The sequence below is a fragment of the Pseudochaenichthys georgianus genome, chromosome 20, assembly GCF_902827115.2.
Source record: "Pseudochaenichthys georgianus chromosome 20, fPseGeo1.2, whole genome shotgun sequence".
NCBI lineage: Eukaryota > Metazoa > Chordata > Actinopteri > Perciformes > Channichthyidae > Pseudochaenichthys > Pseudochaenichthys georgianus.
The window spans coordinates 2,530,720-2,554,955 of record NC_047522.1 but is presented as its reverse complement, the minus strand read 5'-3'; the positions used below and the strand labels follow the sequence as shown (position 1 = coordinate 2,554,955).

Below are 24,236 nucleotides of genomic sequence, written 5' to 3'. Positions count from 1 at the left end.
GACATAATGGAGGTCCCCATAAGGGGGATCATTAATGTTAGGGTGAATACTTGGTTAGGGTTAGGGTTAAGGTTAAGGTTAGGATAAGTCTCCAGGAAATGCATGTCAGTGAATAATGTCCCCTGAAGTGATGTATACATGGTGTGTGTGTGTGTGTGTGTGTGTGTGTGTGTGTGTGTGTGTGTGTGTGTGTGTGTGTGTGTGTGTGTGTGTGTGTGTGTGTGTGTGTGTGTGTGTGTGTGTGTGTGCGCGCGCGTGCGTGTTTATCTGTGATAGTATCAGGAGTAGGAGGCGGGGAACTATCATGTAAACACAAATATTTGATTAATTTATCTGCCTTTTTAATTACAGCTGCACAATGTGGACGAAACCAAATCCGTTGCAACTGCTCTGATGTTTGATAAGGATTGCTCGTGCTAGGGTTTGTAGTTATTCACGAGCACATCATTATTAGTGTTATCTAAGTGGTGCTTCACATCAATGACACTGTCCTTGTTGTCAGGACAGCAGCTGCACTAAAGATGGGACATATCCTCCCTAAAATAATATTGAATAATAGCTTTTGCCAGCAGGAGAAACAAACACCCATTGTTTTCTCACATGTTATTCATTGTTCTAGAGATAAGCGTCCATTTCGAAGAGTATTTTAAGATGAACACCACGATGACTATGTAATGAGTCAAGTGGCAGATGGAGATGATCTATAACTAGCAACTGGCTCCAGCTGATAAGACAGATTGTGGAGCGGATCAGAGGAGATGATTTACATCAGAGGAAATTAGGTGCACTGATTTTATATTTGTGCATGATCTTTGAGAGGTTTAGCTTTCAGCTTGATGTGTGTATTAACATCCTGACTCATATTGACCGGGCACATACATCGCTAACAGAGTCACCCACGTGTATGAAGTCATGCAAACACATTCACTGACATTCACTACTATTGGCCAATGAATTATTACATCCAGCATTCAAATCCAGCTTGTTTGAGTATAACTAATCAGACGTTGCTGGCAGTCACAGCTATGACTTTTTTATTGCTTTTTTCCCCCAATCTTTTTTATATGAATTCTAAAATGTGGGTTATGTATCTTCATCCGAAGCGATAACTTTACAGGATCTGAATGTCAGCCTCTTTAATGTCACTTCACTCCTCTCCAGATAAGAGTTGCATGGGAATTAAATGCTGCTGAGTGTGGATAACAAGGAGGAGGAATTAAGATAGTGGACACTTCCCAGAGAGACGTGGAGGTTTACTGCGGTTCAACTTCAGAGGTTATGACATTTTAATAACACTATCATTGTACATCTTTGACATTAGACAAACCATTGAAATGTCTATTCAAAGGACACTTCTCCCACCATGAAACATTAAAATATTAATAATATGAATACAACACTGTAATAGTGTATTATACATGTTATCTATTTTTAGTACATTGTGTACATTTTTACTTTAACCTTCTACAATTATATCATATAAGTATTATAATAGTTATTAGTTATATAGTTATTGCACATTATTAATCTATTTTAATGTGTTTAAATTAGGGCTGTCAAACGATTACAATTTTGAATCAGATTAATCACAGCTTAAAAATTAATTAATCATGATTAATCACCATTCGAACCATGTCCAAAATATGCCATTTATTTATGTATATTGTTGGGAATGGAAAGATAAATGAAAGAAGTCGGATATATCAATTTAACATACAGTATGTATGTTTATTATAACATTTTTCTGCATGTCAAAATGAAAGACAACCCACACACCTATCAATCATCAAACCGTGGGGTCTTAATTCATTACGTGTTGATTTCTATCAACGGGGGAGTACTTCGGCGGCGGTGGCTAGTGGAGTACTTCGTGACCACAGAGCGTGACCGTTGTGATCAGCTGTTTTAGTGCAGTTCTCCAGTGAAGGGGGGAGTCTCCCTCCGCAGCCGGTTGGCGTAGTTTTGGCACAATTCCGTTGTACAGACCGACGTTAACAGCAGCCCTGTCTGTGCACACGGAGACCGACTCTGTCTATGGGCTCAGAACAGTCTCATAATACACACATGCGCACAGAAGGATTCACACTTGTATTTCCAGATGCACATTTGTGTTTTTCAATGCACACACAAATGTATTCCGTTTCATATACATGTAAATAAAATCCAAATACAGAAAAAGTTTTACATATGTATTTTTGATCCTCACATATTTGTTTTCCGTTTAAAACCTCTGAACCTGCAAACACAAACAGCTTTCTGTGCACGGATCGCTGTGCATTCGTGTGTGGGTTTTTTGAGACTCCCCTGACGGTCAGCCGATTCGTACTTGTAATTATTTCTATCTATAGCCAATCAGATGTCTCCTCAATTCTAAGCCAATCACATGAGCGCGCCCCCACGAGGGTAGATTTCTTGCGTTCATGACGTAGCGCTTCATGTACACATTTTGCGCAGTCCGAAGCTGACAGCTCCATGGAGCATGCCTGCAGGCGCTAATCTCAGGACACCTCCACTCAGTACAGCGCCACTTTCCAAACCATTGATGAATGCTTGTGTACACAAAAACGGCAGGCAAAACCGTTTTAAATGTGTGTTTCCTGTGTGGCTAATACAGCTGCTTTCTTTATGTCTGTATGAAGCTGTTGTGAGTGTGGAGTGAGCAGCTACAGGTTAGCTTAGCCTAATCGATCAGTGCACTACGAAGCCAGTGCTAAACACTGAACTGTTAACGGGGGGAGCCCCGTCGGTCATTATCGGCCGATATTCACTCTTAATAGTTTGATCGGTGCTCTCTATAAAGGCCGATCAGGAGAGCTGGATCTGATCGATATGGACATAAACGCGAGTGAAGTATAACCGGACGCAAGAGAGAGATCAGATCAGCTGCTGAGTCAGACGGAGACACGCAGCTCTGCATGATCACCTGATGCTCCGCCCTCTGTTTAGCGAGCTGACCGGACTGCGCAAAATGCGTATATGAAGTAATTTTACCCTCGTGGGGGCGCGCTCATGTGATTGGCTTAGAATGAAGGAGACATCTGATTGGCTATAGATAGAAAAAAATACAAGTACGAATCGGCTGACCGTCAGGGGAGTCTCAAAAAACCCACACACGAATGCACAGCGATCCGTGCACAGAAAGCGGTTTGTGTTTGCAGGTTCAGGGGATTTAAACAGGAAACTAATAAGTGAGGATCAAAAATACATATGTAAAACTTTTTTCTGTATTTGGATTTTATTTACATGTATATGAAACGGAATACATTTGTGTGTGCATTGAAAAACACAAGTATGGATCCGGAAATACAAGTTTGAATGCTTCTGTGTGCACGTGTGTATTATGAGACTGTTCTGAGCCCATATCTGTCGTCCGGTGATCTAACCGCCTTCTGGAAAAGCTTCACAAGTACGTCGGTACGCAAATGCGCTTTGTAACACAAGTGACGGTACGCATTGCAGATTACATAACCTGCGTACCAGTTATGTGCACCCCGGAAGTATTCTCCGTCGGGACTTCCTGCAACAACACCACGCCGTTATCAAAGATGTTCTATTGAGAAGACGATCACTACGTGACAAAAGTTTTCAAAACCGTGGCTACTGAAATCAATCTTACTAACTGCTGTCTGTGGAATTTACTCCGCGAGTTGGCAGACTTTATTTTGCTTACTTTAACATCATTTTTCATGGTGGGGCTAAGCCATTTCTTGGTATGGGTGTAGCCTACCCCAGCCATACCCTGGAGCTGCCACTGGTGGCATGTATGGAGCGTGCCATTCTGCACATGCGTTAAATGCGTTAAATATTTTAACGCAATTAATTCAAAAAATGAATTACCGCCGTTAACACGATTTTTGACAGCACTAGTTTAAATATTTTAAATTATTATTATTTTTTCTTCTACAGTATATTGATATTTTTAAAACATTTTTGTCTTTTATACATTTTATTATAAAATGGATCAACTGTCACGAACTATACTAATACACCACCTTATATATTGAAGTACAAAATGCACATTTTTTACTCTACATTTGTATAGCTCATTCTTCAAATTGTTATGTTAATTTATATATGTTATACAATATTTAAAATGTTATATTATTTTTTTTATATATGTTTAAAAAAATGGTTGTGTTATATTTATTTATCTCGCTAAAAGTACAGATTCTAATGGTAAGGACTGCACTGTGCTTTCTGAATGGTAGCATCATCAGTGTGCAGGTGGTGCCCTTAAAACCACAATATGTATCTATTTGCTCCTTAAGACTGTTGTTGTTGTTGTTGTTGTTGTTGTTGTTGTTGATGTTGTCTGTCTGACTAATTTGGCTAAATTGAACCCCCCTTCTTCCCAAATGTCTCGTGAGTCTTCCAACTAATGTCAGAGCTGAGTGGGCGATGTGAAGAAGAAGTCAGACATGTGAAAATGCTGTCCCCCCCTCAAACATCATGTCAAAACACACAATAATGAGTCGATAGCACACACACACACGGCTACTTGTGGTGAGAGGTTTTATATCGAGGCAGGAGAAAGTCTTCACTCCATCAGCGCAGGTCTCTGGTGAGCAGAGGACAGACACTGCCAAATGCCCCCCCGCCTGAGTGATGCTCTCTTAAAGCTCTGTCCGACTCTTTGTGGAAATTCATTCAGTGCGGGAGAATATTATTCCCATAAATGATCATTTATTGAAGTTCCACTACTGATGATGTGACTCTTGATTAATCCACAGTCCTTTTGAATCCTCTGCAGTAAGTAATTATCTAAAATGGAACTGTATAACAAAGTATTGAATGTTCTCGAAATGTTCCTCATTTTTCAGCTAAAATGAATGTAAAGCAAAGAAAATACTTCAGGTCTCTTTTGTCAGCGGCTCCTTTTAGCAGTTGAGAGCCGGTAATGAGAGACTCGTCTGAATAGCTGTGCTCCGGCACAAGGCTTTCACACACAAAGGGTTATAATTATGCTCCAGCTCCAAAAAGAATATTGGAAACACCTTGCTTGCCTAAATAAATAGCATTTTGATGCACAACAACACAACACGTGGACATAAAGTCAATGATTGTAATGGATAGGACATTAGAAATAAGGACAGGAGGCAGGAACACAGGAGACATTATGTTATACGCGACATAATCCTGAGAGTGTGATGTTGTTGTTTAGTGGAAGCTTAGAATAATGCACAAAGCAGGTTTAGTCCAAACTGAACATTTGACTATATATCAATGCAGCAGTTTACATCAAGAACGGTAGCTGCACTCGACATCTCCTGTTCATTTCAATATCAACAAACCAGAAAAACACAGAGCAGGAGACTTCCTTGCACTTCAAAAAAAAACTATTTTAGAATGATTACCCTTATATTTAGAGGTAACAATATGCTTCAACATTTCTCCTGTAACTTATGTCAGTAAAGCCCCTGCCACACTGTCCCGAAATTGACAATCGATGGACACACGATAAAGGTTTAAATTTGGCTGTGATCGTAGCAACATCGGGCCATTCGTGAGGGCATCTAAGCCATCGTATGACCGCCGGTGGAGTTTCTCAGGCTCCGGCAGCAACTTCGTGAGCGGCAACTTCGTGAGCGGCAACTTCGTAAGGCACTCGTGAGGGCATCTTGTCAAATCGTGTCATCTTCGTGTTATCATCGGTGCATTCGTCCTCACTCTGATCGGGGCGAATGCCCGATGGCACCGAGGATAACAAGATGCCCTCACGATGGCCTTACGAAGGGCAAAATGGACACACGAATTCAACACGAAAATGAACCTTCGCAAGGTCCTTCGGCAATTTTTTGGCATGCCAAAGATTTTGCCACCGCTCACGAAGTTGCTGCCGGAGCCTGAGAAACTCCACCAGCGATCATACGATGGCTTAAGATGCCCTCACGAACGGCCCGATGTTGCTACAAAATCATGTAAACATATTATGTAAATAACCCAATTTGTGTTCTGTGAAACTAAAAAGGATATAATATATTATTTTGAAGGAGAGTTGACAGGAAGTTGTTGTTGCTATGGAAACAGCATTACGGAGAAAACGTAATATTTTCTACATATAAAGACGGATAAAGTAAAGAACAAAGTCTGAAGATATCAGTGCAGTATCATAGTACTGTAACATCATTGTTTTTTGGTACTTTCGTTGCAGTTGTATGTCTTAAATGTAATGTAGATGTTGCCTTCGTGTGTGGTTCGGGGCCATCTTCGTGCGAAATTCACAATTCCATATTCGTGTGTCCATCGGGTGTACATGTCGGGACAGTGTGACAGGGGCTTTAGCAAATAAACAAATGATTTCAGGCACACTGAGAACATTTGCCACTTTTGGGATTGACCAAATAGACTAAGTAATGTACTTGAGTCTGTTGGAAAGAGGGCAGAAAGAGCCATAAGAGGCGCTAACTTGTCTAAGTGCCATTTTGTAGAGGCAGGCTTCAAATGATCACAGCAGTGTCTTAGTTTGTGTCACACTTGGTTTCCCTCGGAAAACGCTTTGTAGTTTTGTAACAAAAACAAGATCCTCCTAAAACACTTGTTATTCTTTGTTGTAGGCCTTTACACACAGTCTCTGTATATGTCCCCACACCTGTTGATGAACAGAAGATTGTTATATTCTACTTTAACACTGTTTAAAGATGCATGACTTATATTTAGCATTACAACAGTTGGTCCTTGGCACAGTAGACGCAGAAACCCACACCGAACACCCACAGGGCTTCACAGAAACATACACTCCTCTATGGCCCTTCTGTTTCGTCCCGTTCACTTGTCGATACAAACAAAAGACCAGACCAGGCTGGACTGATTTCCCCTGCCTCTGTTCGGAAGGAGAACACACACACACACACACACACACACACACACACACACACACACACACACACACACACACACACACACACACACACACACACACACACACACACACACACACACACACACACACACACACACACACACACACACACACACACATACCATGTATACATCACTTCAGGGGACATTACATTGACTTACATGCATTTCCTAGAGACTTATCCTAACCTTAACCATAACCAACACATGCCTTACCCTAACCCTTACCCTAAACCTTAACCTTACCCTAATCCTAACCCTAAACCTAACCAAGTCTTCACCCTAACATTAATGATCCCCCTTATGGGGACCTCCAATGTGTCCCCATAAGGGAGGCGAGTCCCCACACGTGACTATGTAAACATATGTAGGTCCCCACAAGTATAGTAATGCTAGTACACACACACACACACACACACACAGACACAAACACACACACACACACACACACACATACACACACACACACACACACACACACACACAAACACGCACGCACACACACACACACACACACACACACACACACACACACACACACACACACACACACACACACACACACACACACACACACACACACACACACACACACACACACACACACACACACACAATGGCCCTTACTCCTGGCTGCTCTAACAAAGAGTCCAGCAGCAACAAGCAAACAGCAGACAATAGCTTTCACTCGTTGTTTCTCAGTATCTGGAGATCTGCTCTCTGGAAAGGTCTGTCTCTGGCTGTCAAAAGAGAGACACACACACACGGACACACGCTCTCTCTCTCTGACACAAACACAGACAGAAATGACAGCTGCACATGCAGGAAATGAAAAACATGCAGCCAGGGAGAATAAGTAAGTGACTGGGGGAGGAGGAGAGCTGCTGAACAACTAGATCATGGCTGATACAATATGCACAAGGCATGGCATCGTGCATGTGTGTCTCGTGTACAGGGCGAGTTGTATGTGTGTGTGTGTGTGTGTGTGTGTGTGTGTGTGTGTGTGTGTGTGTGTGTGTGTGTGTGTGTGTGTGTGTGTGTGTGTGTGTGTGTGTGTGTGTGTGTGTGTGTGTGTTGCAGAGCAGACCACTGGGGTATCTGTTGACCAGCTGTAGTGAAGTGATTGGTTTGTTGTTTCTTGATTGACAGCAGCCCAAATGCCCAACAAGGACTCTGGCTGGCTCTCAGCTTCCCTCATTACTTTTGTTTCCCGACTTTCCTCTCATTGCTTTTCCTCCACTGGTCTCATGGATTGCTTAAATCATGTGCGCTGCTATGAATTCCTTCCAATTTTTTCGTTGCTTATTTATTCTTTTAAAACACAGACTGTTAGAATCTTGCAGCAATATAAAAAATAGAAGTTATCCTTTTTCGTTTTTTTTTTCGAGTCATTTTATTTATTTATTTCATGGAATACTGCAGAACATTTTGAAAGTTGTTTTTAATGAACACACAAAATCCATAACATCATGTGCACTCGTGGACACGCAGCGAGTGAACACTGAGCGGCTCCTCGGGCACTCGGTGGCCTTTGTTGCTGCCAATTACCTCAGGTCTTGATTAAACAAAAACACTTCAAAGTGTCTAAGCTCTTAAGTTGCCTAACACACACACTCACTGACATAAACAGTCACACACACACATACTCCATGAAGTGACACACACACAGCCACCACATTCCCAATTACTCATTGGGTTGCTTGTTAATGATTTGACTTTGGAGGAGAGGGAATCAAATGGTTGACTAAGCAGACTTTTACGAGCATCCACAACTTTTCCTCCTCTCCTCTCCAGTATGCTACCTTCAGTCCCCCACTCTGCATAGTAATGCCTTTGAATTGAGCTGTTCATTCAGCCAAGCAAGTGCCGACTAGCGGGATGAACACAATAGAGAAATAAAAGAAGGAAAGTGGGAAATGGGGATAGAGCTTTTGGGTGGAGCTAACAACTGATTTCGTTCTCTCTCCCTTTCTATCTCTTATACCTTGACGGGCAATGAGAGACAAGTGTCTGGGGGACAAAAGGAAGTTAAGTCTTCTGCACGCAGTCAGCTAAATCCTTAGTAGATATACCGTATTCACAGTTTTCTTTTTATAATATCCAAATATGAAATACGCTTAAGGGGATATCAGGTTTTAAAGCTGCAAAAAGGTTTGCAAGGTGGTGTGTGTGTGTGTGTGTGTGTGTGTGTGTGTGTGTGTGTGTGTGTGTGTGTGTGTGTGTGTGTGTGTGTGTGTGTGTGTGTGTGTGTGTGTGTGTGTGTGTGTGTGTGTGTGTGTGTGTGTGTGTGTGTGTGTGTGTGTGTGTGTGTGTGGCCTAGCATTACTATACTTGTGGGGACCTACATCTGTTTACACAGTCACGTGTGGGGACTCACCTCCCTTATGGGGACAAAATGGAGGTCCCCATAAGGGGGATCATTAATTTTAGGGTGAAGACTTGGTTAGGATTAGGGTTAGGGTTAGGGTTAGGCATGTGTTGGTTATGGTTAAGGTTAGGATAAGTCTCCAGGAAATGCATGTAAGTCAATGTAATGTCCCCTGAAGTGATGTGTACGTGTGTGTGTGTGTGTGTGTGTGTGTGTGTGTGTGTGTGTGTGTGTGTGTGTGTGTGTGTGTGTGTGTTTGTGTGTGTGTGTGTGTGTGTGTGTGTGTAGTCATTTTTGTATGTCTTATCCTGAGCCAGGACCACGGCATTTGGGAACACTTTACTGAAGGACCATCATGTAGCACAAGATGTGAAGGAGGATTTAGAATGATGCGAGCACCAGGGAATATTAAGTTCATTCATATTTACCAGTTGGTATTCTTTCAGATGTTTCTCTTAGCAACTGGTTGTATGGGGTGTATTGTAGTAACATCAGTGGTCAGTCTATGAGACGGTTATGCAGTGTTTTGTTCTAGTCTTGAGTAATGTTTCTATTTAATCCAACATTTATACAAGAATTTAGGAAAGATAGCCTTACAAAATCTAAAAATCAAAGTCAACGTTATTGTCAATCTTTCAGTTTGTGTGTACAGACAGAAAGATCCAAATACAATTTCCCACAATTCCGAATACAATAACAAACATATTTAAAAATATGTATATCCTATATATACACAATCAACAGACACATTTATACATATGCACACATTAAGAAATATAAGCATATACAATCAATATATACAAACAGTCACTTCCTTATCTTTGGGAAATGTACATTAGTGCAAGATAGTCCATAGCAGCGTAAAAAGTGTCTGGTGCTGCATTACCATTGGACATAATAATAATAATATATTTAATTTATATAGCGCTTCTCATCTGCCAAGACACATCTCGAAGTGCTTCACAACAAGGGATACTGATTAGGGTTGCCAGAAACTGACCATGATCAAAATCGATTATTCGGCAGCCCTGGCGAATAATAATCGATTATTCGCCAACTGGTGGTGTGACCAATGACCATTTACAATTATTAATAATATTACTATTATTAGCATATATATATTTATATATATTTTGGTTGAAACTAAGCCAGAAAAAAAAAATACATAAATAATAAAAAAAAAAATATATAAATAAAATCGATTTTTAAAAATAATATTCGATTATGGAGACTGTAGCGAATATTCGAATAATCGAATAATCGCTGGCATCCCTAATACTGATACACTTTGAGAGATTTGAGAAATAATTGTAATAATAATAAGAAATCAAAAAATAAAATATAAAATATAAAATAGAGTACAAAAATAAAAGTCGGAGATAGCGATACAAATGGCAGTACTCCAGGTGTACCGTGCTCAACGTTTATTGGAAGGCCTGCCGAAAGAAGAGGGTCTTAAGGCCGGTTTTGAAGACCTCGGTGGAAGGGGCAGACATAATGCATATTTAAACTGTATTTTGAGATATAGGAAACACATCTGACTTCTGTCATGCATGCGAGGTATTATCTACGCCCGGGAAATATAATTGAGATACTTTAAATCCATTGGAACCACTCAGAAAATAAAGAGTGTGACATGACACATGGTTTCCCTTTCTGCACCAGCGGGAGCCCTGTGTTAACTTTGAAGGCTTGTGACATACAGTATTGTGAATGAGCTCCATGGCTGGAAATCACTTACCCCTGATCCAGGACCTGTGCACCTGCAGAGACTCGCTGCTGCAGCTCGAGTGTACTGAAGGGCGCCCTGATGAGTCATGTGGAGCTGTGTGAATCTGAGGCAGGGTGCTAATAAAGAAAATCGTGTGTTTGTGCCTTCAGTTAACCTCGCCTGGATAAATAGAGATACAACATGAAAGTGAAGGAAAGGCTCAGAGGAGGTTCACCTCGTGTCTGCTGAACGCCACAGTGAAGGTTCCCCGAGCTTTCTGTGTGACCATCTTCTTCTTTGCAGATAGCATATCTTCAGGGGCACACACGGGGGTCACCGAGGAGTCTACTCAAAGCAGAGTCCCAGAATACTCCCCCTGACCCAAGCATGTCTTATCTAGACTAACACATGGCTGTCTTCTTTCATCTTGTAACTGCTCGGCTCTTAATATGCTCCTGCCACATGTTGTGTGTGTAGAAGAAGAGCAGAGGGAACAGGTCAGGTGTGTGCGTGTGTTTCCGAGAGGAGTTGAGAATAGTTGAGGGACTGTGGTGATGTTAGGAAGTGGTTGGAGGTTCTCCTCATAAAGTGCCAGGTCAAGTGAAGGACGAGACACAGAGCACGAGGAGAGAGGAAGTCACACACGAATAAAAGGAGCTGGAGAAGAGATGTGTTCAATGTTCTGCTGACTTTTTTGGCACACATGGATTTTCTTTGATTTGTCCCTCTTATTTCTGTGGATTTAAACACATATATTCAAACACTGAGCTTCCTCTCGAAAAGGATTACTGCAGTTAAGACTATTACCTTTGCTGAAGGATAATGCCACGATAATTGTTGTTCTTGAAGTGTAGTACTACCAACACATTTCTAGAGATTTGACTATTTGCCAAATATAACATGATTGCTTTCGACGCACAAAGGGATTCTTAAACTGTGTTCTTTGCATGTATGGAAATGTTTGGATGTGGTTTTATAGAAAAGGAATATAAGTCTAATCTCCTGCCCACAAAAGACACAACAGTATTGTCTAGAGCAGGGGTGTCAAACTCAAGGCCCGGGGGCCAAATCCGGCCCGCGACTTCATTTTATGTGGCCCCGCAAAAGCTTGCAAAGAATATAACATGTATATTATACGGTTACATGCCGATTTACAGAAGCAGGTTGCCCATAAACTCCATGTCCCACAATGCATCTTGTTTTGTGACATGCTCACTGAAGAGACTTGAAATGATTTCTGGACTTCTGCTTTCAGACGTAGTTAATTACTAAGTTATTATCCTATCCAATAATAAACCAATTCAGAGGCAATAATGTAATTTAATACATTATTTTATATATATATTTATATAGTTACAACTGGCCCTTTGAGTGCAACCTTTATGCGAATGTGGCCCGCGATGAAATTGAGTTTGACACCCCTGGTCTAGAGGGTGATATGTCACAGACTGCACTCACTGAATGTAGGGAACTGTGAACCTCTTCAATCACAAGCCCTGAAAATCAGCCTAAACATGAGATGGTGTGATAAGGGAGTTTCCTACATCCTCTTCGAGGTAGATACAATATGCAATTTCCTCCTGAAATCCCCTGCAGTCGGATCGTATTAGAGTGTGTAGACTCATAATTATTTTGTATGTTTTGTTAGTGGGCACCTTTAGGGCAGGATGTGGTGAGAGGAACACATACTCTTCCTCAAGTCCCGGAGCTGTTTGTTTGACTGCAGGCTTGTGGCTTTGATGTATTTAATTTCATTGTGTGTGTGTGTGTGTGTGCGTGTGTGTGTGTTCACAGGCCTTCTCCGGAAACTCGAACTCGGAGAGCTCGGTTCGCCACGAGCTGCAGCCGGGGATCGTGGCTCGCTTCCTGAGGCTCGTCCCGCTGGACTGGAGCGAGGAGGGACGGATCGGTCTGCGCATAGAGGTGTATGGCTGCTCCTACTGTGAGTGCACACACACACACACACACACACACACACACACACTTTTCAATCTGTAACTCAATATATTCACTCCAATACACGTGATAATAGTTTATTATTTCAGACAAACATGTATGGATCCATGGAGCGAGTGCAATTACAGTTTGTCAGCTCCAATTATGTCCCAATAGCTTTTTTCTTCATTACGAGCTAATTCTGTTTAGGAATTAAAAACAAACCCAGTGTGAAAACCTGCCTGCACACACACACACACACACACACACACACACACACACACACACACACACACACACACACACACACACACACACACACACACACACACACACACACACACACACACACACACACACACACACACACACACACACGTACACAAACACTGTAACTTTATTCACGGGAATATGCATGTCCAGTTGCACACACACGTACACACTCTCTCCCGCCTTCTAACAAGTGTCTCATCCAGGGACCTGACTCTCGCAGCCTCTCTGCTCTCATCCTATTAAAGGCTGCCAAATTGATTTTGATAACAATTTTCAATTAAGCCTCTGCATAAATTACTGCTATAAGTGACACACGTACGTCTTTCACCCGGAGATGCGATTACACTGTGTGGATGTATGAGTGTGTGTGTGTGTGTGTGTGTGTGTGTGTGTGTGTGTGTGTGTGTGTGTGTGTGTGTGTGTGTGTGTGCGCTGCAAACAAGGGCATGTATTGCATTCCAGTCAGCCCTCATCCCTTTGATTAGATTTCCCTTGTTTAATTTCCTACTCCATGTTAAAAGAAAAGCAAGTCAGTAGTGATAAGGCTGACAAGATGTGGTACACACACACTCACAATCTCACACACACACACACACACACACACACAGATGCATACAAAGATCAAACACATTATCCAGCTCTCTAAACGTCCGTCCATCACGTGTCCATTTCAACAAAAACAATCGGCACTCACAACTGTGACAGGAAATAATGCACGTATAATAAACGTGACTGCTTTTGTGATTGGAGTAAACCAGTCCTTTGCTGGTTTGAATGGAGATACCTTCTTCCAGTATATATTCTCTAACACTGTAGGTCTCAATCATATTTAGCACTATATTCGTTTCCTTTGAATATCTCCCTTTTGTCGGATGTCTCGCTTTCACAAAGGCACATTTTAGACCATTTCAATTTCAATACCGTCATGCAGGTTTAACATAATAATGGTGTTATGCTTTGCTTCTCAGAGACTCAAGGTACACATATTAAGACATTAGTAGCCCTTGAGCAAGGCACCCGGCACCCCCCTTCCCCCCTCACTCCCATTGCTCCCCGGGCGCTGTAAAATAGCTGCCCACTGCTCCTACTGTAGTACTAGGATGGGTTACATGCAGAGGCCACATGTCACTGTGTGTGCTCTGCATGTGTGCCCACTAAAGAGGGTTTCATCGCTCCCAATTCTACTTCTTTTGGCAAACCCCACACCACAGAATACGGGACCAATAGGAAAGAAACTGAACGTATGGACAGACGAAACACACAATTACAACACAGAATACATTCAGGTGTAAGGCAAGGCAAGGCAAGGCAAGGCAAGGCAAGGCAAGGCAAGGCAAGGCAAGGCAAGGCAAGGCAAGGCAAGGCAAGGCAAGGCAAGTTTATATATATAGCACTTTTCAACACAAGGCAATTCAAAGTGCTTTACAAAAAATGAAAGACATTAAGCATTAAAAAAGAAAAGCTAATACAATAAACATTAAAAGGAAAAATACATGGATAAAAGTTACAGTGCAGTTTAAGATATGAATAGTTCAATTAAAAGCAGCGACAAAAAGGTGTACATATGCTTAGAAACTCAGACAGCATTAATAACAGAGAAAGAGAGAGATACACACACACACACACACACCTGTCCTGCACACTCCTGATGGGGTGTGTCATCTCTCACAGTTTTCTGTCACCCGTGTTTTGACGCCCACGGCGCTCTCTCATGATCATGCTGTCACTGCTCCTTCCGTAGGCATTCAGTCTGAATATGAGAACTTGTACATTCGTCTGTTCACCTTCCCCCCCTTCACTCCCGCTTCTCTTAGAATAAACTCCTCCTAAATGTTTCCCTGCTTCCCAGTCCATTGATGAAAGAGGGGAGAAAAGAAAATAGGATGAAAGAACAACAGATAATTAGTAGGAGGGGAAGGAGGCAGATAAATATAGACGTTATGTTCCCGGCATAATCACCAAATGTGTTAGTTCTAGACGATAATTCTAGGTTTGGAAAAATGTATGGTAATTAAATGCAATTCCATATTATGACTCATCGAGGGCTGTGCAATGAAAGGCTGTGTTTGCATGTGCCAGAGCTATGGGCTATAAAGCAGTCGTGCGCCACCATGCTGGGGAATTGACATGCTCATTTCCATTTTGATTAACGCAGGATCAACAGAAAATCAATTACTTCATGAGTCAGGAAGTAGTCGAGCTGGTGTGTGAGAGGAAGGGCAATCAGACGGAAACGGGGGACACATGTAATGTATGTTGTCTGTACAAACCAATCACTCTCATGCATGTATCATTTGAATGTGGGTGTATCCCGTCAGACGTGGGGCCTATTTATGGCGACTATACTCTAAATCTGCTGTCAGTACGATGTTTCAATCAATCAATGTTTATTTATAGCCCAATATCACACACATTACATTAGTCTCAGTGGACTTCACAGTGTGTACAGAATATCAGTATGACAATACGACACCCTCTGTCCTTAGACCCTCTGTCCTCAGACCCTCTGTCCTTAGACCCTCTGTCCTTAGATCGTACAAGGAAACACTTCCAGAGAGAAACCCACAGTTTAAAGGGGAAAATGGGAGAAACCTCAGGGAGAGCAACAGAGGAGGGATCCCTCTCCAGGACGGACACACGTGCAATAGATGCCGTGTGTAAATCGACGAGATAATACATTTTACAGCATATAGACCGAATGTTAGGAAATGCTTGTGTCTGTAATACACTAATAATTCACTATCATTATCTGAAGAGTCTAAATGTAGTTATGTGTAGCATCTACATCTGGAGCAGGACTGAGGCTATACACATACAGCTATGAAAGATCTTCACGGTAGCCATCAGTGCTGCAGTGTTGCATTACAGGTCTCTTCTTTTACATCTTTGTTTCCCATTTTACCTTTCACATTTTAAAAACATTGACAACATGTAAACTCAAACACAATATGTAACGTTTGATTATCATTCAAAGAGGTCATACAAACCCAACTTTAAATCTTCCAAGTATATAACACGCATTTATATTTAGTGAAGCTAAGTCGTACGGTTGATGACTTGCGTAAACATATCCAAGACTGACTCACACACAAAGAAATGTTCACACACACACACACACACACACACACACACACACACACACACACACACACACACACACACACACACACACACACACACACACACACACACACACACACACACACACACACACACACACACACACACACACACACACACACACACACACACACACACACACACACCTTAACCATACACTGTATTGAATGGCATTTTGTTGTTTATTCCGCCCCCCCCCCTCTTTATCTCTATCACCCTCTGTCTCCTCACATCTCTGGTGGAAAACAACCATCTGGGTAAGGGTCTGAAACCGGTCATCCTGTGCCCAAACAGCTGCCCTGGCGACACACACATTATCGTCCCTGGTTATTCTGCGTCACAGTGGGTCAACCCCTCTCCATCTTGTCTTTCTCTGCGTCACAGTGATCTGCAGGAAGGGGGGGAGCCCTCAATCCCCCATAACGTCTCTCTCCGGACAACAAGCACTCAGCTGAGCCGCCAGCCCTTTTCTGAGCGGCACACCTAGATCTGCAATATCTCATAAAACAATTGGAAACCTGCCAACCACCAACACTGTGTGCACCATAAACGTGACAGAAGGAGATGATGGGAGAGGGAACGGGAGAGAGAGAGAGTGGGTTAAGCAAATAAGGTGATGCGAGTAAAGAACAGGGTTGCCAACTCTCACGCTCTCGCGCTGCCCAAACTATTCTCACGCCAAAAACAAGAATACCGAAGACTAGAAACGGTTTTGAAAACTGTTGTCAGGTAGTGATCGTCTTCTCGATAGAACATCTTTGATAATGTCTTCTGGCCAATCAGAATCAAGATAACGGCGTGGTGTTGTTGCAGGAAGTCCCGACGGAGAATACTTTTGCTGTCTATACATCGATACAACATTACGTGTTGATAGAAATAAGACTCCACGGTTTAATGATTGATAGGTGTGTGGGCTGTCTTTCATGTTGACACACAGAACAATGGGGGCTATCCACCCTTATCCACAATGTAAAGTAATTCACAGCTTCTTCCCTCTTCTCTCTGTGAGGAGCAGCAGGTTCAGCTTTCAGAACAAAGTAACAAAAAACTGAAATGGCATTCATTTGTTTAAATATGTCGTGTAGTAATAGATGTATTTATTTTTCTTCTCAAGAGAGTACCAGAATGTGTATTTTATGTTAGTATTTCAAAAAATCTCCTGGGGGACAATCCCCCCAGACCCCCCTGCAGGGGTTGGGCTTTCAGCATGTCAACTCTTTCACTCTGTCCAATTTTGGTGTATTTGTATATATTGTATATATATCCTATATCCTATATATATGCTAAGGTCCCGCTGCTGACACGATAGCAGTCATTTAGTTGGCAACCATGGTAAAGAAGGAAGGAAATATAAAGGGAGAAAGTAAAAGAAAAGGGAGGGAAAGAAGTAGAGCAAGAACAAGATTGAGGTTCATCGTATCAAAAGGGATGAATTATTCCTGTTTTTACCAAGTTGTGTATGAAAATGAAGACAATCTGGACATACAAGCCAACACAGATGTTGTAGACATATAAAACACAAAATGACACAGATACGAAAGCATCTTGTGAAACTTTAAAAGTTTTTTGAAAGTTGACGAATAAAAGGAGAACGAGAAAAAAAAAAAGCAAGAGATCAGTTTGGGTTTGCAGGATGGGTTTGATCTGCAGGAAACACGTCTTTCTACGGAGAGACGCAGCATGGGATCATCTGGGGAGCGCTGAAGTTAGAACAAAGGAAACAGATGTAATTTCCCCCCCCCCTCTCCAGGTGTTTATTATGAAAGGCTTTGCATAGTTGTATAAATGTTATATAAGTCACAAAGCAAGAGAGGAAGTAAGAGTGAGGTACAGTGTGACTGTTATCATATAAAAGCCTCTACACTCTACCTACCACAAGCAAACAGACACACACACACACACACTTTCACAATGATAGTAAGCACTGCACTTTATTTCTCTTCTGACGATCTACTCGTCCTTCACCGTGTCTCTTTTTTTAGATTTGAATTTCAATTTACGTTTAATTTTCCTGTTGCTTTGCTGCAGGTAAATCAAATATATTGTATGTTCTGTAATCATAGCAACTGATACTTAGTTGAAAGTGCTCTGAAGTCTTTACACTGGCTTCCTGTGTGTCAAAGAATAGATTTCAAAATACTGCTTCTGGTTTATAAAGCTTTGAATGGTTTAGGCCCAAAATACATTTCTGACCTCCTGCTAAATTATGACCCATCCAGATCTCTCAGGTCTTCAGGGACTGGTCAGCTTTCTGTCCCCAGAGTCAGAACTAAACATGGAGAGCGTTCAGTTATTATGCTCCAAATATCTGGAACAGACTCCCAGATACCTGCCGGTCCGCTGCAACTCTGACTACTTTTAAATCCAGGCTGAAGACTTTTCTTTTTGCCGCTGCTTTTAATTGAAACTGAGCCGTTGTGTTTCGTTTTTGGTCGATGAACATTTGGGGCTAGAAACCCCAGGGACTCAGTGTCTGGGGTCTTTGTCCTGGCTGCTTTTCTCTGTGTATGTGCCATACAAGCGTACACAGCTCATGTTCGGAGAAACCTTAAAGAAAGGCCTCAGTAAAGTGGAACTTCTGTGTGAACTATTCACATCTTAAACTGCACTGTAACTTTTTATTCATGTATTTTTTCATTTGATGTTTATTTTATTATCTTTTCTTTTTAACGACTGTTTTAAAATGCCTTTTTTTGTAAAGCACCTTGAATTGCCTTGTGTTGAAAGGTGCTATATAATTTAAATAAACTTGCCTTGCCTTCAGTTTAGCTTCTGTAATTTGGATATATATATATATATACGTTGTTTTATGTTTCACATTCTTGAAACACAGCTCACACACACAGGTGTTTTCAATGAGGGATGATTAGCCCAGCAGCTAATTAGTCAAAAGTGAAAACACCTGGTGGGTTTATGATGGGAAGTATAACATTAATACCTTTTGCAACGCCCATGATTTATTGTTCCACACCTTTTTAGAATTAGTTCATATCTTCTCATTGTCATACTGCTTTTCTTGAATGTGGAAAACATTACATAAATCCCACACTTTTCCTTTAATACAGGCCTTTTTACTGAAGACATTTTACTTGCCATAATAGAACAAAAGCACAGGTGTTACTATTCACATTAACGGTGGCTGTGTTGTATTCAATTATCCCAGTGAGCCATGTCAGATAGTGAGCCAGAGTGTATAATGTCAGGACCCTGAAACAAGCCGCTTAATGGAACTCAGTCATCATTCATCGTATTATTTACACCTGAGCTTTTCATACTGTGACACGTCAAAATGTCGTCTGTGAAAGAGGCCTGGGGTACAACGTCATTTGAAACGATAAAAGCTCCATTGCAGCAAGTAGTAACCGGTATGCACAAGCCTCCCACGCATAAAGCTGGCAGAAAATATTACATTTCCACAAACCATTAGTCTTTTCATCTATTATTCGCATATTAGCACACAGGGACCTGCACAGGTACGGGATATTGTTGCCCGGACAACGGACCGTTTCCCCTTGTTGGCTGACCTGCCCCTCTGGAGAGAGCGAGAGGTTTTTTTTTTCTTTCTGTTGTGGTCGAATCAACATGATGAGCCCCCACAATTAGTAGTGTCTCGCTGCGGGAAACACACCAGCTTCATTTTTCTACAAGTACTTCTTCTTCTCCTTCTTCTTACGTGTAATTGCCCGCATGGTAAACTCCCTCGACGGGGCCGCTCGCTCTCTTCTCTTGATTGCCCTCTCAGAGAACACTTCACTGCCCGCTTCATTGTAGGATTTCTGCCATGTCTCTACTTTAATTTGACCATCTCTGTTATTAAGTTATGGAATACTAAATAAGTAATTAGATACCGTACACCAGGGCTATTCAACTTCATTAGCAAGTGGGCCGAATAGGAACATCCCTGGGGGTTTGTGGGCCACACAATACTTTGTCAAGGAATCACTACACATAACTCTTGCTTACAGTAGTGTTAATAGGTACTAACACATGAAATGAACTAGTCAAGTGCATCCCTTTTTTTTTACTTTAATTGTATCAATATAAATCATTACAGAAAGCAACCAGTCCATACAAAAGTAGGAAAGCTTCGGTGACAAGGCTTGACACAAAAGTGCAAAATGTTGCATCTTTAAAACTAAGGAGACATGAGGTTTTTCCCCAACACTTCCATGTCCACTAATGTACAAAACAAGATGAATATAATACAACAGTATTCATCACATTAACAGTAAGTAGCCCTGTGTATAATATCCTCAACACTTCCAAGCATACATAAGGTGCTTTGAAGACAACACAAGTCCATAAAATGTAATACTAAATGCAAATAAAACAATAGCCATCAGAATCACAATAACATTCATATCTTGGAAACATTTTTACAATTTTCGAAACAGTAAGTATGCTTGTTTGAATGACCATAAAAAGAATGACCATAAAAACAGATCTGCATACATACCATGCATCAGACTTCTGTCATGTTTAGCCTGTTTGCGTCAGTGAGAGAAATGACACTGCCTTGATTTAGCTATTTCAGCATAGTTTAGCATAAGTGGTAAGAGCCATCCTGAGAGACTTGTGCAACTTCTCATTGGTCATGGAGCAGCGTGCCCTCGTTTTGATGGCATTCATATGAGAAAAGCTAGACTCACAAGTATAGGTAGATCCAAACATTGTCAGTATAAGCAAGGCCACCTTTCTCATTGTTGGCCACTTGACTCCGTTCAAATGATGCTCGCAGTCCCTGTACTTTCCTTCTCCGTTCCTCTGAGCCCACGGGAACACTGGCAGAAAACGAGCCGTGATTTGAGTTGTAGTATCGCTTTACGTTGTATTCTTTCATCACGGATATACTTTCGTTGCACAATAAACACACCGGTATATTACTTGTTGCGGCTGGCAAAGTAAATACATATTTGTCAGTCCATTCATTCTAGAATTGGCAATTTTCCGAATTAACTTTACGTTTCTTGGGCTTGGAGAGAGACATCTTGAAGCTGTTAATTAAGTACTTTCTCTGTGGCCCGCGAACCTAGTGTGTAACGTGAGTTTGACTGAGCCAATGACAAGTGCGGACACAGTGCGGGTTTTTTTTTTAATGAGCAGAGCGCGGCAGGCAGAATAATTAATTCAAAATCATTCAAATGAATGGAAAAACCAGCGTTTTCGCTGCATCGTCGGATTTAGTGTGATCAGACATTAGTTTTATTTATGCTATATGCCATTTCGATTTGCAGGCAACCTCTTGTGGGCCAGAAAACAGTTCTGAAGGGCCTGATTCGGCCGCTAGTTGAATAGGCCTGCCTTACACATTACTGCGCTTATAAAGAATAATAAGGATAATGCGTATTGAACTGGTTTCATTAATTAGTGAGTTTATTTAAGGTAATTATAGAAGCCCTATTTTATCAGTATGTCTGCAATGGTCAAACTACATTGATTGTCCCCATTTTTTCTTTAGTAGTTTCTAACATTAGATATTTTTAATGAGATATGGACCTCAAAACAAAACATGTCCCTGGTTTTCATTTTAAAAATCAAGTCACCGAATGCAAGTATTTGCCTTAGCTTATTTTGTTATGAGAGGATGATGGGAATTACTGTTCAAATTAGTTGATGTAATAATTGTTTTGTTCTTATATTTTTTTTCGGGGGGGGGTGCCCTTTTTCCAGTTTAGAGCAATAGCCCCTCCAAATGTCTGTGCACGTCCCTGTTAGCACACCTGACGATGCTTTCTTTCTAGGCTAACATGCACCCCCACTGACACACATACACACACACACACACACACACACACACACACACACACACACCTGCAATCCACCTACACACGCACTGTACTACTGTTGCACTATTAATGTCCCTGGCGTTTACCATCTGTTAGCTTCTCTACTATTTCTAACTGTTTACTTTGTCTTTTTTAGGGGCCGGTGTGATCAACTTTGATGGACTGGGTGTGATCTCATATCGTTTTAAGGTACTGCATTAGTTACTTGGTATTGTTGTTCTTTTTAAGTCACAATAGCAAAATGATTCTAGTCTTAAATATTAACAAATAGCAATGTGATGGGAACTCATTCATGGGAGATCTGGCAGAGTGAAGGCGTTCTTGTTTTGCAGTAAATTAAAGAAAGTTTGTTTTCATATTTTCTTTCTACGTTTCTTTAGCTGTCAAAAAGCCACCTGTGGTGTTTTCCCGCTCTGTGGGGTTCATGTGGTTTTGTCACTTGTGTGCAGGTGAAGAAGATGAAGATCATCAAAGATGTGATCGCACTGAGGTTCAAGACGTCAGAGAGTGAGGGAGTGATTCTCCACGGGGAGGGCCAGCAGGGGGACTACATCACTCTGGAGCTGCGCATGGCCAAGCTGCTGATGCAGATCAACCTGGGTCAGAAACACTCTTTTGTTTTGACAAAGAAATGCAAAGGAAGGCTGACCCTCTTGCTAGGATATGTGTAACGTAGCTGACTTAGTATTACATTAGTGAAGTCACAACTCTTGCAGTGGTGATAAGTCTAAAGCCAAGCTATACACAGTACTGCTCTGATCCTTGGATTGCCTTTAGTCGAATGAAACAATTTGAAAGGTCATACGAATAATAGCATCATTATAGGCTTAGCAATAACGCTAAACTTTTGTAATCTAGATGAATGCCCTGCCTCTCAATGCGTTCAATCCATAAGTGCGTGCACATCACTCTCCGTCCACCAGCTGTGGTGCTGACAGCTCTCTGTAACCTTTAATCATGCCTCACACACACACACACACACACACACACACACACACACACACACACACACACACACACACACACACACACACACACACACACACACACGCACACACACACACACACACACACACACACACACACTCACACACACACACACACACACACACACACACACACACACACACACACACACACACACACACACACATACATGCATGCACACACACACACACACACACACGCACAAACACACACACACATACATGCATGCACACACACACACACACACACACACACACACACACACACACACACACACACACACACACACACACGCACAAACACACGCACACGCACAAACACACACAACCACTGCATAGACCTGTAGTAACAACCGACTGCACTTTCTGGTGGGATAATATTGGCAGGAAAAAGCATATTCAATTTGAATCAGCTTGTGAACCTTCATATATTCAATAGTTGTGAATAAATACATAAATATGTGCACATTTTCCAGGAAACCTATGTATAGGTCAATTTACCTTTTGCCTTGCCAGAGAACTCTCATTCAAATGTAGTCCTTAAGATCTAATTATAGTGTTTAGAACAAAAGGACACCTCTATCACACCTGATATATTTCTGTAACATATCATTATTATGTTTACTGCAGGCAGTAATCAGTACGGCTCCATCCTGGGTCACACCTCTGTGACCACTGGCAGCCTCCTGGACGACAACCACTGGCACTCAGTGGTGATCGAACGCTACCGACGTAACGTCAACTTCACTCTGGACCGACACACTCAGCACTTCAGGACCAACGGAGAGTTTGACCACCTCGATTTGGACTATGAGGTACGAGGCCCTCAGAGGCGTGGATGTGAATAACATATGTACTTTCCCCTTTGAATTCCATGAAGGAAATAATCCAACATGGCATACACATGCATTGAACAGATGACTGGGAGGTTACATGTGTTAGCTACAGCTGTACAAAGCTTTTGCTACTTAACTGCACGCACTACATCTATTTCTCTAAAAGACATATCCGCTCGACATCATCAAACCTTTGAGTGTCGGAGGATTCAACAGGTGTTCATTGATAGGCAGTCATGACTCATGGGTGAGCTCAATTATGAGAAAGGAACCGGCAGAGTGTGGAAGAAGCTAAAATGTCAGCCGATGTATTCAGCTACCTCAGATCTGCCTGAGTGATGATTGTAAGTGTGATGGCTTTGC

General features: G+C 41.7%; 1 protein-coding gene across 1 annotated transcript in view; it reads left to right on the top strand.

The window, feature by feature from the left end:
• Positions 1 to 24,236, top strand: part of cntnap2a (contactin associated protein 2a) — a 365,546-nt gene that overhangs the window by 187,672 nt on the left and 153,638 nt on the right. The window contains exons 4-7 of the mRNA XM_071206976.1: positions 12,732 to 12,879; positions 22,188 to 22,240; positions 22,501 to 22,651; positions 23,668 to 23,852. Of these exons, the coding sequence (XP_071063077.1) occupies positions 12,732 to 12,879; positions 22,188 to 22,240; positions 22,501 to 22,651; positions 23,668 to 23,852 (537 nt within the window). The remainder of the gene's footprint in view (positions 1 to 12,731; positions 12,880 to 22,187; positions 22,241 to 22,500; positions 22,652 to 23,667; positions 23,853 to 24,236) is intronic.